The 14,870-nt window shown below is 44.4% G+C and overlaps 1 protein-coding gene across 5 annotated transcripts; it reads right to left on the reverse strand.

Annotated features, from left to right (window-relative positions):
- Positions 1-32: 32 nt before the first annotated feature.
- On the reverse strand, positions 33-14,500 carry matr3l1.1 (matrin 3-like 1.1). 5 transcript variants are annotated; one of them, XM_037076332.1, is made up of 24 exons: positions 14,349-14,500; positions 13,783-13,996; positions 11,783-12,741; positions 11,510-11,571; positions 10,395-10,433; positions 10,197-10,273; positions 10,082-10,113; positions 9,851-9,973; positions 9,545-9,670; positions 8,571-8,687; positions 7,292-7,416; positions 7,033-7,212; positions 6,713-6,978; positions 6,259-6,355; positions 6,004-6,131; positions 4,673-4,812; positions 4,347-4,425; positions 2,645-2,670; positions 2,438-2,563; positions 1,933-2,063; positions 726-1,311; positions 565-646; positions 351-472; positions 33-276 (listed from the first exon to the last, which is right to left on the reverse strand). In XM_037076332.1, the coding sequence occupies exons 3-24, from the start codon at positions 12,710-12,712 to the stop codon at positions 244-246; spliced, it is 3,627 nt and encodes a 1,208-aa protein (XP_036932227.1). In that variant the 5' UTR covers positions 12,713-12,741; positions 13,783-13,996; positions 14,349-14,500; the 3' UTR covers positions 33-243. The 5 variants fall into 5 exon arrangements, with proteins under 5 accessions (XP_036932227.1, XP_036932228.1, XP_036932225.1 ...); XM_037076333.1 differs by having other exon boundaries at positions 6,713-7,212; positions 11,783-11,997; positions 12,100-12,741; positions 14,349-14,499; XM_037076330.1 differs by having other exon boundaries at positions 6,713-7,212; positions 13,865-13,996.
- Between the last annotated feature and the right edge of the window lie 370 nt (positions 14,501-14,870).

The raw sequence follows: 14,870 nt of genomic DNA on the forward strand, positions 1-14,870 counted from the left end.
TTTTAACCATAAAAGAAGAAAACTCAACATTGTTAAGTACAAAGTCACAGTTTTATTGTAGAATTTACAACTTTTCAGTTCCAGCTCATTTTACAGTCGACAGTCACTCAACAACATCAGGTTTTGAACCATAGAAATAAAATGAAACCAACAGAAGCTTGTTTCAAGTTTTGATCCTTCTACTATTCCTCCTCTAGATGTGAGTAAAATAAAAATCCAAGAACAAGGTGGTTCTCGTTGGGTTCAGCTCGTCCATGGGTCTTTACCCGTCTTCTCCTGGAAAACACAAACGTTCTGTTAACAATCGGCAGCAGACGGCTAAGCGGGCCGACAGGAAACTGAACACTCACCTGGTACTTCCTGTAGTGCGTCAGGCTGCTGCAGTGCTGCTGTTTGGCTTCCTCCTCGTCAGCATAGATCACCTGACACAAGTTACAGAAGTAACCGACGACCGGTCGAACAAACTCGGTTCCTGCAGGAGAGAAAAAAACAACATGATGAGGTGACTGTGAATACGTCACTGCTGCTGGTCCAATCACAAACAGTTGAAGTGTATTTCCTCACCAACAGGTTTGGTTAGTTCCTGCAGCTCCGCAGCACCCCCTGCAGATTCAGACTGTTGTTGTGGCCGATCTGCAGCAGGTTCCTAAAAACAGACCTCTGATCATTAGTGAGCTCTGATTGTGTTCCAGAGCTTCCAACATTCAACATTCAAGTGTGTGTACCTGGTCAGTTTGTGGTCCTGGTGTCTCCTCCTCCTCAATCTCCATCTTATCTTCTGTCTTGTGACTCTCCTCATTGTCCCCAGGCACAGAGTTGTTCTCATCAGTCTTTCTCTCTGACATCTTGTTTTCTTCACTTGTTTCAGCGAATGACTCAGTTTCTGGAGTCTTTTCAGCTGTCAAGTCCTTCTCTTCTGTCTTTGTTCTGCAGGATTTTTCTGATGAGTCATGTGACTCCTCCTCTGGACTTTTTCTGAATACTGACTCTTCCTCTGAAGTCTCTTTATTGGCCGACTTGTTTTCTGGAGCTCTAGAGGTCTCTTCGGATGTGTATTTGCAAATTGATTCCTTTTCTGGAGATCTTCTGGACTCTGAAGAATTCTTACTTGCCGTTTTGGACTTCTTCTTTTGATTCTTTTTAGATTTTGACTCTTTCTCTGGAGTCTTCTCGGGTGTTGACTCTTTCTTTGAGCACTCCTCCCTCCCCTCAGACTTCCTGTTGGACTCGTCCTTGTTTAGTCTCTCGCTCCTCCCACTGCTCCAACTCCTGCGCTCGCCCTTCTCCTCGACCACCAGAGCGTCAGAAAATCTGTGAGAACAGGATGGACAGGGATTCAGTTAGTAATAGTAAAACCAGCTACCTAAATCCGAGCCGTGGATGTGCCGGCCTCTGCGTGAGATGGGCGGAGGTGTCGATGACCTGCACTGTTGTGCGACCCATAGCTGGTGAGTTTTAAAACCAGGAAACAGCTGATCACAGCAGTCAGTCCATCACTTCATCTGCGGACATCAAGATGAGCAACTGGACAGCTGCTGAGATCCAGGAGATGCAGCGTCTCCTCGGTCTCTGTAGCTGTCTTCGTTGTCCGCTTGTTGTTGTAGCGGCAAGTGACTAACGGTTGCTACTTTCTAACTAAAAGACCCCCGCTAAGAACCCAGTTCTAAACTCCAATGAGGTACAATGTAAAGCTCTTACTTTGAAGACAAATCCGACCTACTTCACTATTCAGGGCCAACTTTGTGATACATGTCACGTGTTTACGCCTACCCCAGTGGCGGCTTTTTGGAAAAGAAAAGAATAGTCAAGGTGGCACATTGCAGCCTGTACCTTGCTGCAAATGTACCACATTTTCTAATCTAAAAGGGGCTAGTGACCACAGATGTGTGATGAGTGAACAGGACTGAATGGAGACAGTTTGGAGACACTGACTCGTAGCTGAGTCTTTTGTATTTGGTGGACATCTGGACGACGAGTTTGGAGCCCTTTAATGTCACATGTTTGATGCCCAGCTCCTTGACGGCTCTTTGAGCCTCTGTAGACGTCAACATCTCGATGAAACCCTGAAACACACAAACAAACAATGCAGATGAAGTGACGAGAGGCTAAATTTACCAACATCTACTGCAGAACCAACTCACCTCCAGACAGAACATGATTTTATATATATATTATTATATACAGGTATAAAATCCTCCAGCTGTACTCTGATTACCCAAACATCACAGAGACCAGAACTTCACAATCCTCACATTAATAACAGGAAGTCATTTTCAAACACGAATACCTCCACCATTCTTCACTTGGTTGAATATGATGGTGATGATACAATCATTGACATGATTGACTGCAGATAAGGCAATTCGATTTCAGTTGGAGGATTTTAACAAGCTTCAGGATGAACTGGGAAAAGAAGAAATGAAGCAGATGAACTCACGTCACATTGGGTCCTGTGGAAGTACCGCACCGGTGTCCCAAAATCTTTGACCAGGTTCAGGAACTCCTGGTCAGTGTAGGGATGCTGCGGGAGGTTTCTGAAGTAGATCACTCGGTTGGACAGAGACTGGAAACCAACAAAATATGATCAACAACAGGTCTGAATGACTCAACTGTTGATTAACAGTCTTAAATAATTCCTCCTTACCTTGGGTTCATCTGGGTCGTCTTCATCTGCAACAAACAAACAACATTCAGCTCAAACTGAAGGACTTAAAACATGAATCAACTCAAATCAATCTTTATTTATATGGCGCTTTTCAAAAAAGTATCTCAGAGTACCTCAGAAATTTACAAACAACAGCAGAAAATGAGAAACAGCAAAATAAAATCAAGACAAGAAATATCAAAAATCAAAAGAACACAACCCTCCAACCCCTACAGACATGCACAGAGACATACACACTCATACACACACTCACACACGCACGCAGACACACAGACACACACACTCACACTCACACATACAGTAGCTGTCATTAAAGAGACATGGCTGGGCAGCGAGACCTGTTGCGTGGAGGAAGCTACCTTTGGGGGGCCAAGCACACTGGGAGAGATCCCAGTCCAAGGCCACTTGTCCCCCTCTTGTAGAAAATAAAAAGTTAAAATTTGGTGGGGAAGCGTCAGAGAGAACAACAGGTGCATCAGTGCCAAGCCATGTCTCTGTAAGGAGAATGCTGTCTAAATTATTGTCTAAAATTACATCATTTATGATAAGTGATTTGTTTAAAAGAGAGCGTGCGCTCAGCACAGGCTTTTTAATGTCTGTGCTGTACGTTTAAAAACACTGCAAAAGTGTCAACAAACAGGATACTTTTTGTCAGGCAGTACCCCTGAAGCCACAGCTGACGTGACGTCACCATACCGAGGTGGGGGGGCGGGCCGGCGATAATTAGCCACTTCCCCGTGTCCAGAAGGGGATCCACGAAGGAGACGTAATCCCGTTTTAGTACCTCTGACTGCTGGATTTTGAGGTTGTTGATGCCGGCCTCCAGGACCAGCGTGGAGGCCGCACTGTGCTGTGCGCTCAGCGTGAGGGCAGAGGATGCGACCTCATTTACGCTGGCTTCAGGGTGGCACTGAGCTGGCACGTGCCTGACCATGGAGGTCCCGACAACCAGCACAGAGGGGGTGCACCGCTCCACTGGCTGCCTGGAGGTGCGGCGGGATGGGGCGACGCTGGATGGAGCCTGAGGTTCAGGTTTATGGCGCCGGGCTGCGGTTTCTCCTGGCCGAGATGGAGGGGAGGGATCGAGCTGGACTGGTGGACCCCGGATCCTGGGCTGGTGAGAGCCACGACCAGTTGGATGGGCAGGTCCTGCAAGCTTAGGATGTCAAATTGATCGATGAGCCCCAGTGCCATGGTCGTCATGCTCCGGTCACCAGCGCCGGATGTCCTCAGGCGGGAGATCAGCTTCGCCTGGTTCGTTGCGATAGTGGAGAAATCCATAAGGATTCTGTCCTTCTGTTTGAGGTCAGCCTTAAGACCAGAGACGCTGTTCCTCAGTTTTGAGAGGGTGGGGAGGCAGGATTCACACACCGCCAGCATGCCTGCAGCCGGTGAGGAGATTCGGTGTCTGGTAAGCAGCTCCCACAGCTACCTGTGGCTAGCTGGGTGGCTGTTCGCTAACGTTAGCGAATTGATGTCGGGAGTCAGGAGTATTCTGTCCTGACTTAAACAAATTTTTGCGCTGTGTCACTGTTTCTCAGAAAAACTTAAAACCAGATGAATCCAAATTGAAAACTTACACACTCGGCACATGGGAGTAAACACGTAACACGTAATACGGAAATGCTACTGGCAGTCAAGCAGAATCAGTATGTTTCATAAGTTTCAGCTCTGGGTTCACCTCGGTTTTCAGTCTGCTCTTGTCCCACTTCATCCAGAGTGATGCAGTTCTTTAGGTTCACTGGGAGGTCTGGTTCCTCCTGCAGACCAACACACAGGACAGAGTCCAGTTAGACAAAGATCTTGTGTTTATTGACCTGATATCAGAGATTCAGTTTGGAGAAACAAAACTCGCACTGAACTTTGGGCCAAAAGTGCTTTGACTGATCGAATGCCAGTCTGCTGCTGTGCTCACGTAACAATGATCAATCATTCAGGATCAAACTGGTTCAAAATACAATTATGATCAAAACCAGAAATTTATATTAAAACCAAAAACAACTCCACCTCATCGTCCTCTAGCTGAGTCTCTGCAGTCTCTGATGTCTGCTCCTCCTCTCGGCCCCTTTCACTGATGGCTTCCTGTTTCTCTACCATCTCCTCATCACCCTCTTTCTCCTCCTCATCCTTCACCTTCTCCTCTTCATCTGAAAAACAAGAGTTTCTTTAAATCCGTCACAGCTTGTGTTCATCACAGAAGCCTTGAGAGACATGGGGATTTTATGAATCTGATTTAATTTATTTTTTGACTTCTGATCTGGTGCCATGATAAAGTATTATTAAGTTCTCCTAAAATAGATTTTTATCTTTTTACTTTTTCCCACATGGAACTTTCTCCTCTTGAATTTCAGAAATCAGTTCTACACACAGAAAATAGACAATCTCAAAGAAAATTCACACAAATGTTTTCTCCTTATTTGTTGTGTTTCGAGACAAAACTTTTTTCCCACCAGATCACAAGTCTATACAGCCTGTGAGGTGACATGGATGTATTTTTGTTAACACATGTCATTTGTTTGTATTTAATTTCTACAACTTTTTTAAATGCGGGCCAACGTGACCTCATTCCCACCTGTAGCAGGTAAATCATCACATTCTACATCAGTGATGTCACATTGTTACAGAACAGACTGTATTATTTTATCTCTATTCAACTTAGCTGGGCATTAAACAGGAAGTAACAGGCTCAGATGGTGATCTAGATGTTTTCACAGTTGGGAAGTTGAGCTTTTTTGTCTTTAGAACATCACTGAGCAGCTTCATAGGACTGAATCGGGCTCCACCTCCAACACTGTGTCCAGTGATGAAATATCTCCAACAGACCACTTCCAAAATTCCTTCTTTATTTGTGTGTCACCACTTGATATTAATAACATGTCATCACTCTGCGTGGCACAGTTTAGCGAGTTTAAGTGGGATTTTGACCAGTGAAAAACTCATATAACACATGTGCCCAAAAACTGAACATCTGTGCGTGGGAAATAAAAACAGTGGCAGTCAGTTAACACCGGCCTGGTATCGTGGATCAAGACCATCTGATTATTTGTTCTTGTTTTAATTTTGGAAAGAATAAGAGACAAACAACACGTTAACTTCCTTCTTCTTCCTCCTGAAACTCCAAAATGCAGTCAACTGGCGAGAGCTGACTGAAGAGCTGAAGCATCACCCTCAAGAGAAATACGAGTGAATCATGTGCATGTTTGTTTTTTAAGCACATCCGTGTCACCTCCTGAATGCCGTACATGACAAACATGAGAGAAAACAATTCAGACTTTGAAAATGAATCACCAGGAAAAAATCTTTTCTCACTTGCCCCTCAGAGCTTCCGTGGTTCCTACCTTCGTCAGGTGAGTTTTTCTCTGCAGCTTCATCATCTTCATCCTCTAATTCAGCATCATCCAGAGTTTCCACATCGTCCTCTCCGATCACCTCCATCCCCTCGAGGTCGCTCTCCTCTGCAGAAGACCTGCAACATGTTCACTTCCTGCTTTAGTTTCTTTTCAAGATTAAAACTTTCACTCTTTTATTCAAGACTCACTGACTGTACAACAACATTGACGTTAGTTGTGATGTTAAAGACAGGAGACACTCACTCCGCCTCCTCCTCAGTCTGCTGCTTCTCCTCAGCCTCAGGTTTGGACTCTCTGACAGGATGAAGGTCCGGATCTGGGTCGGTCCTGGACTCAGTGACTGTGAAGAGTAAATAAGTGAATCATCATGTCAGCTGATGGTTTAGATGCCACTGTCCATCATGTCCCTGCTGTAGCACATCGCTCATCGCTCCAGGTGTTCGGATCCTGTTTGAATCCGGGTTCGACTGAAAAGAACTGTAGAACTTTATGTTATGATGTTTAAATAAAGGTTATAATTCAATTATTAATTCAATAATATGAAAACACTGACTGGAGTCCTTCTTCATAGATTACATAGTGTACATTACAGGGTTGTCATAGTAACCAGCAGGACTTAACTGAAACTTCAACTCTCCTCAGATCCTGATGTGTGAAAACATTCTGATGTATCTTTTCAGTTAAAGCGTTTTCTCACCAGTTAGCTCAGTCTTCACCGTGACCACAGACGACCCGGACCTCTTCTCGCTACTGGACTTTTCTCTGGACTTAGACCTTGTTCTGGTCCTCTCGTCTCTGCTGGATTTATCTGTGGACCTGGAACTTTCTGTTTCCTTTTTAGTGGGCCTTTCTCTGGATCTGGACCTTTTCTCTTCAGTAGACTTTTCTGGGGACCTGGTTCTGGTTTTCCTCTTTCTGGATCTGGAATTTTCTTCTCTAGTGGACCTTTCTCTGGATCTGGACCTTTTCTCTTTTGTGGACCTTTCTCTGGATCTGGACCTTTTCTCTTTTGTGGACCTTTCTCTGGATCTGGACCTTTTCTCTTTTGTGGACCTTTCTCTGGATCTGGTGCTGGACTCCTCCTGGTCTGTAGTCCTCCTCTTCTTTCTCTCTGTAATCTTGTCCTCTTTCTCTCGGCTCGAGCTCCTCGTCCTCTTTGTCGTTTCCTCTTCGTACCTTTTAGCCGATGCCACCCGCCTGCAGGATTAAGAATCAATTCTGATCAATAATCAGTGGATCAGAATGAGCTGATGGTTCTGTCAGGTGTGGTACTCACATGAGGCTCTTGTATTCTCCAGAGAAGGAGACTTTGATGCTGTCGTTGTTGATCCTCAGAGTGTTGGAGGAATAATAATCCACTAGTTTCTGAGCGTCAGGGGTGTTTTTCATCTCCACAAATGCCTGAAAAACATAACTGATGTTACAGTAAAGTACTGCAGAACTGTGTGGTACTGATACTACTGATACATACTGATACTCAAACATTTAAATCAGGTGTTTGTCAGACTGGTGTGTCATTAATAAAAGCTGCTTGTTTCTCTTTCAGTTGATTTCTGATGACTATTGATTCTGATTTGTTTTTTTTATTGTGAGCTGATTTTTCTCATCATCCCACGAGATGTGAAATGATTATTAAATGATAAATAAAAGGAGTGACTTTACACAACCAGCTGACTCGACTGGAACAGGCCAGAGACAGCCCTCGTCCTTTTTGCCTAAATGAATTAATTAATACATTTAAATGATCATAATATCAAATCTCAATTAAACTAGAAAGAGGGGGTTCCAGTTTAGGTACACACATGTCCACACAGGTATCTGCAGGCGTGACATGTCATTCAGTCCGATTCTGGCAGAAATGTCTCACTTATTTAGTTTGGACCAAATATGAACTCTGCTCACAGTCTGTCCTCTTACAGTGCTGACTAACAGGATGAGGTAGACCTTTAACCTTTTGTATATAAGTGTCATCACTTCATCAGTTTATAAAGTCTGTTGTCATAATTATTGTATGAACTCTTGAATTAAGGACAAAACCATGTTTTGCGAGGTCACAGTAACCTGTGACCACCAAAATCTGATCAGTCTGGTTCTTTAAAATCCTGGAGTCATTTCACTGAGATGCGTTCACAGAAATATGTACAAACAGACAACCACAAAACCTCATGCCTCTGGTCCCAACTATCGCTGCCGTGGAGACATCAGAAATAATGGCAAACAAGCTGGAAGATTCTGCATTTAGTAGATTTCCTGTAAAGTACGACTGTCCTACTATCTTTTCCTTCACTCTAGAGTTCAGGGACTCAGAGTGGGAATAACTGGTCGGACACGTTGTTGTTTGTTCGAATAAAAATACTTTTTAATCAACCAGCCTAAAAACTGAAAGCTGTGTCCTGATAGCTGAATATTTGGGTCCAGCAGGACTGTAACGTGTGGCTGAGCATCTGAATACAACAATCAGAAAAAAACTTGTCTTTCTCTGTCCTCACGTCAGTCGACCTCATCAGGACATTCACATTTCATGAAGAGAAGCAGAACAGACTGACGAGTCTCACCATGGACGGCAGGAACAGAGTGTATAGCGGTGGGCCGAAGCGTTTGACCACACTCATCAGATCTGATTGGCCATTCTCTTCTGTCGGAGCCGGAGCAAAACTCACCACTCGAGAGCTCTGAAGAGACACAATCAAGTCAAACATCCAACACTTCATCTGGTTGTTCAGCGGGCAGCTCGACTGCTGTGTGTCAGATGGAAATCAAGTTACAGCTGCAATGAGCGCACGTTTCCACATTTACAGGTGTGTCCTAGAAAAATATGTTGATGTGACTTTCAGGAACCAAAGTAGCAGTTTTACACTGCGGCATGATTTGAATAGAGCAGGCAGACTGCAGTGGGCTGGACTTAAGTGTTGTTTTGTTAATTATAAAACTTTTTACAGAAGAGCCTCAGGACTCCAGATCAATGTTTGTGATCACGAGAGTGAGAGCTCTTTATAAACTTCAGTCAGATACCCGATGAGGATTTTCCACGTTAAAGTACATGGTGATAATAAATAATAATAAATAATAAATAATAAATACAGGCTTAGCCAGTCACACGTTGAGACGTTTCTTCAGTCGTGTTGTGAACACTCAAACACCAACCTGCAGGCAGAAGCAGCTGACTAACAATAATAAATAAAATATCTGATTTAATTTTACTGTATCTCTCCTCAAATATGGTCAAAGGCTGCAAGGATTGTTTTAATTGCTAATTACTGACTTCATGAATTGTCTTGTTCTGATCTTCAGTTTACTGTCAGAGGAAAGAAACCAGAAAGTATTCACATTTAACAAGGTGACATCAGACAGCCGACACTGTAACAACTAATCAATTCAATCATCATTAGTTTTGTCAGCAGCTCCATCAGTCACCTGCAAGGATTGAAACCTCTCTCTGCTCTCAACACCTAACAGACAGACAGAGAGATGGAAAGCAGCAACCCTCGGTGTTCCTTCAGTGGGAGCTGCTGTTTGGATGATTATCTACCTGGAGGAAGGTGAAGGTGTTGCTGATCCTGAACTCCATCTGCTGTCCGTTCACAGTTGGAGGATAGCTGACGTGGAACTTCACCAAGTCTTTAGCCTGATCGATGGAGCCAAGCTCCACGAACGCCTGCAGAGGTCCAACATAATACTTAAGTGGTTCTGCTGAAGTCTACAACATGTGGATTTGTCAACACTGTAACGTCATTTATTTCATTTAGCATCCTTAAATGTCTGGCTGCAGGAGAGAAGAGCCAGATGATCACTCCTGCTTTGTTCATCCTGAGTGTGATGAAGCTCGTGAACTCACTAAAGATGGAAACATGATGATCTTGATGATCTTCCCGAACGGCTCGGTCAGTTTCCTCAGGTACGCCTCGTCCACGGAGTTGGCTGGAAACTTCACACACACCACTTTACCTTTGTCAGAAGTCTGACAGTGTACACACACACACACACACACACACACACACCGTGTTAATTATTACTGATGACTTCATACAGGTGCAGCTTGACTGCAAAGCGTCTTTAGAGTCTCTACCTTTTTCTGAGACTTCTTATCGGCCGGCAGCTCTGTCAAACACAGAAAACAACAGATGTGAGCTTGGCGATGAGGGGACGCGACCAACATGTAAGAAACAGTAAGGATCATTTACTGGAGTCCTGATTGGCTGTCTGAGGCTGCTGGCCTGGTTTGTCTTCATCCTTCCTCTTCTCTGATTGGTTGTCGGTCCTTAAATAAGAGGACAAGTTTGTAACGTGAGTTTCTCCTAATTAAACCTGATAACTAAATAATGTCCAGGGTCCTTACAGACATGAACCCAGAGTATTGATTGCTGACGCGTGACACTGACCTGCCGACTGTCTCCATGCGACAGTCCCAGTTAGGAAAACTGCAGATAGACACAACAGTTAGAAATTAAGTTTAAACTTTAGATGTTTAATTCACACACAGTCCATCCCTCCAGGGAGTCACGAGCACTACAATTAACACACATTCAACTAATCCTGTGTGACCTAAAACTTTTATCCAATCAGAGCTGTCCTATGTACAAAAGCCATAAAGGTACATCAGACCATGAAGTCGAACACTCATCAAACTGATCCACTGTGCCAAACAGTGGTGCTCACTTCTGGAAACCTCCAAAGAATTAAAACATCTAATCACAAAATGAACACAAAACAACAAATGAACACAGCTGCCAGAGACAAAATTGTAAATTGACAAAAGTGTAGAAAGGCTGACAGACTGACTTTGTGAACAGGAACTAACTTCAACTGTGAAACTGTACTTTGGGCAGCTCAGCTGAGTCTGATCCAGTGTACTGAGACTGAGCTGTCAGCGGGGACGTAGGTTCACCTGTTCAATGATTCTACAGGCGAACATCTGAGGCCGTCACTGGACATCAACACTGAACGTTAAAAGATGTTTACACAGTTCATTTTATCGTATGGCCTCATGTCGCCGTCCTACCCCCAACACACACCATTACATGTATCATTGTATCATTATTTAACTCATTGTCTTTATTTGACTCGATTGACTAAAAACATGAATTTTTCTGACTGGTGCTCACTGGAAAAGTCTTTGCTTTTCTGTCAGGTAAGTGTTAGAGAAACAGCTCAGGTTCAGACTGACGGGCAGAGGCTACGGACTGGGTCAATTTCAAGCATGAGCTGTCATAGTAACTGAGCCTGGAGTTATGATGCTCAGCACAAAGTGAAGGAACCTGCTACATGGGAGAAGGTGAGGGAATACAAACCACAGTCATCAGTCACTTTCCTACCACAGGACACACCTGAAGAACGGCTAAAGCAAGTGGACAACAAATCATCATGACAGATGTCCTGGTTCAGGTAAGTCTCCAGGAAATAAAAAAACAGTAAAAAAAAACACCTGGAACATCCCGACATGCAGTGACATGACTGTTCTACATGACATCAGAGGACAGACGTTTAAAAGACTGACCGCTGCAGCAGACCGAGCTGTCCGTCTGCATGCTGAGCGCCGTTTATGTGTTTGATCCACACCTGGAACACAAAAAGCAGAAAAACAAATCATCACTGTCTCCACCTGATGGCCCATCATGCTCTGCAGCAAGAGGTCTGATAATCACCCCCCAACCCATCAGACAGAGAGAGTCGAGGAAAACTCTGACCTTTAACCTCCTTTATTCAAACATGTCTACAGCAGTACTTTTACAACACTAACCGGCCACACAGGAGGAGGAGGAGTACTTACCCTCTCTGACATCACAGTGATGTCACACAGAGAGCACGAGTACGGGTACCACGGAGGAGTCGTCCCCTGGAAGTCTAGAGCTTCCAGTTCTGAGGGCATGTTGGCAGCTGGTCGACTGCTACTTCTCATGGAAGAGGTCTCAGACTGGTGGCGTCCCCCACGGGGTTTCTGATGGAGCTGCTCAAGCGGAGGAGCTGACCTGTGATCAGCTGATCCTGACCCAGAGAAACGGGAAGCTTGAGTTCTTTTGGCTCCTGCCGAGCTGAAAGCGTTTAGGTCCTGAGAGGGACCCGGACTGGCACCTCTGCCCACCTTACCATACTCAGAGGGTCCCAGTCTGTGGTGGTAGTCCACCACGGAGCCAGAGGAGGAGGATGATGGTGGATGGAGCCTGACAGAGCCAGTGGTCCTGGGGTTGCCCCAGCGATCCAGGTCAGATGAAAGAGGACTGGTGACCTGGTCCAACAGGCACTGGAGCGGCGGGCTGTGGTGATGATCCCAGTCAGTGGCAGATAAGTTTACGGCTGGTAGACCTGCAGAGCTGCGAGGATAAGAGGAGCAAGATGAGGAGGAGGAGGAAAGAACACTGGGAGCGAGAGGTGCGATTGGACCCCTCTTCCCTTTGATCTGTTGGAGGACATGAGGAAGAGACTCGACGTTGAGGACATCTTCGGGCAGCTTGGCGAGCAGAGCCAGGTCAGCAGGCTCCAGACCACAGCTGCTCAGGATGCTGAGGGCGCCGTCCTGTGACCACTGAACTCCTCTGGAGGATGAGGAGGAGGAGGACGGGAAGGACGAGGAGCAGGACTCCTGAGGTGGCCTGTAAAAGTCGTGGTCTGGCGGGGCATGACGGCGGTCAGACGAACTGTAGGGCCCAGGTCTGAGATCAGAGTCGAGTGGCGGTCGTCTGTATGGGTAGTTGTGAGACATGATGGGAGAAGAAACGCTTGCGGCGTTTCCTGCAGACAGAAGGTGTCAGGGAAGACAGGAGATGTCAAATGTGACTTACAGTGACGGAAAGGTTGAAGACTGTTCATCCTGAAAGCAATTCACTGAGCAAGATGAGCAGTTCAGATCTCAGAGCAGACACCTGAGGACTGATGTACATGAAACAAGGCTCAGATACAGAAACAGATGGCGCTCCATCTGCAGGCGCTGGGCTCAGCAACTAATTCACAGCTTCAGATGATTTGTTGCTGCAGAGTAACAAATGTGTTTCACTCTCAGGAGAAAGATCTTTCAAATTCTCACAGGAAACACTTTCTTGTTGTATATACATGTAAAAGATATTCATTAAAAAAGATCTCATGTGTTTCTGCCACAGAAAATATGTCTTGTTCTAAAAATATGTCAAATCCATGTATGTTACAGTATTTATCATCAGAAACATATCTGGATGTTCTTACAGACTGATGAAACTGCGTTTACTTTATTATCTGCAGCCAATCATACGTCTCCTTCCATCTGCAGACAAACCAAACCTGCTGTCATTTTAATGACACATCGCCAGGATGAAGACTTTAGTGCTCATGTTAATTAACGTGCAGGGTCCAGTGTTTGAATAAAACAAACAAACAAAGCTCTGATTAGACACTAACTCAGAAGTATGATGTAACATCCTGTAAAACACTGGTGTACCCGGTTACATCTGACAGATTCTGTACTGCTATGAATCTCAACACTACTGCAGTATTACTCACAGTACACCAACTGTTGGTAATGTCTACTGCTACTGTGTGTAACTTTGAGCTTTGTTGCTCTTGTTTAGTCTATTATTTTACATACAATACGTTTAAAGCAACATTATGCAGAAATGCCACCCTGCCACCTTTCTAGCTTCACACTGTTCTGGGGCCTTCTTTTCTTGTAGAAATAGGTTTATATCTAATACTCCATTAATACTAATGAGGTGATCTACAAAACTATGCAGAGCTGCTTTAAGGTGAAACAATGACAAAGTGTTGCTTTAACTGTTATATAGGTTCTACATCTTTGTGTACCTGTGCTGCTGTAACACGTGAGTTTCCTGCTCTGGGATCAACGATGGATTATCTGATCTGATCAATAAGAAGTCAATAATACCGAACACTGGTGTCAGAGTCTCTACTGTGAGGCTCTTCTGTGTTTTACTGTATACCACTATGCATTCATCATGCTTAGGACTGAAAGTGTTCTCCCAGCTGTTTGTGACGAAAAGAGGAGGAGCCAGTGAACCTGAGGCAGAAGAGATAAGAGTTGTTCAGAACCACTACAGAACCGTACCAGCAGACAGAGTAGTTATAGCAGAACATGAAGACTCATCAGAACAGAAACACAGAACATTCAGAGATACGTAGCCACTTTCGTGTGAATATAACTGTTTATAAGCTAATGCTACTGAAGATAATAGCCAAGCTGGTGAATGACATGTTGGTCAGCGTCCTGTTGAGTCTCAGAGCTTATGTGTGGATTCAGTTTACATTCATCTGTATGAGACCAGACGTTATTTCAACATGCTAACAGCGTTAGCTTTCCGAGCATCATCACGGTTATCTTACAACAGAGATGAGCTGAGCAGCGAGCTTACCTCAAGAGAAACACCGGACTCCTTAACACAGCTCCGAGTCGTTCATTAAGACAGGAAGCAACAAGGGACGACTTTGTTTTAACTGCAGACAGTTGCATTAAAAAGGAGCTAACAGCTAATAGCTAGCAAACTTACAGGCTAGAGGGATTCTTCTTCTACGACTATGACGGTCTTCAGACCAAACTAGGCTGAACCACCACCCCCTGCTGCTGTGGACAACTCACTGCGATTTTTTCAATTGCTTAGGCACGATTTCGAATAGAGGGCTCGGTTTTTCAAAACACGACACACAATTAGCACAACCATACACACAATTAGCAGAACACCTTGCAAAATGAAACGCTCTTGTAAAAACTATACACTACTTTATAAAAATGATATTTTCTTACCATATGAAAACACACACGTTTCATATGACTTAATTCTGTCTGAACCAGTTACACACTGCTGCGCTTAACCTAAAAACACTTTTAGCAATTCTACTCATTAGTTATTTGAGTAATGTAAGTGAAGTACACAGAG

This window comes from Acanthopagrus latus, chromosome 18 (genome assembly GCF_904848185.1).
Source record: "Acanthopagrus latus isolate v.2019 chromosome 18, fAcaLat1.1, whole genome shotgun sequence".
Classification (NCBI taxonomy): domain Eukaryota; kingdom Metazoa; phylum Chordata; class Actinopteri; order Spariformes; family Sparidae; genus Acanthopagrus; species Acanthopagrus latus.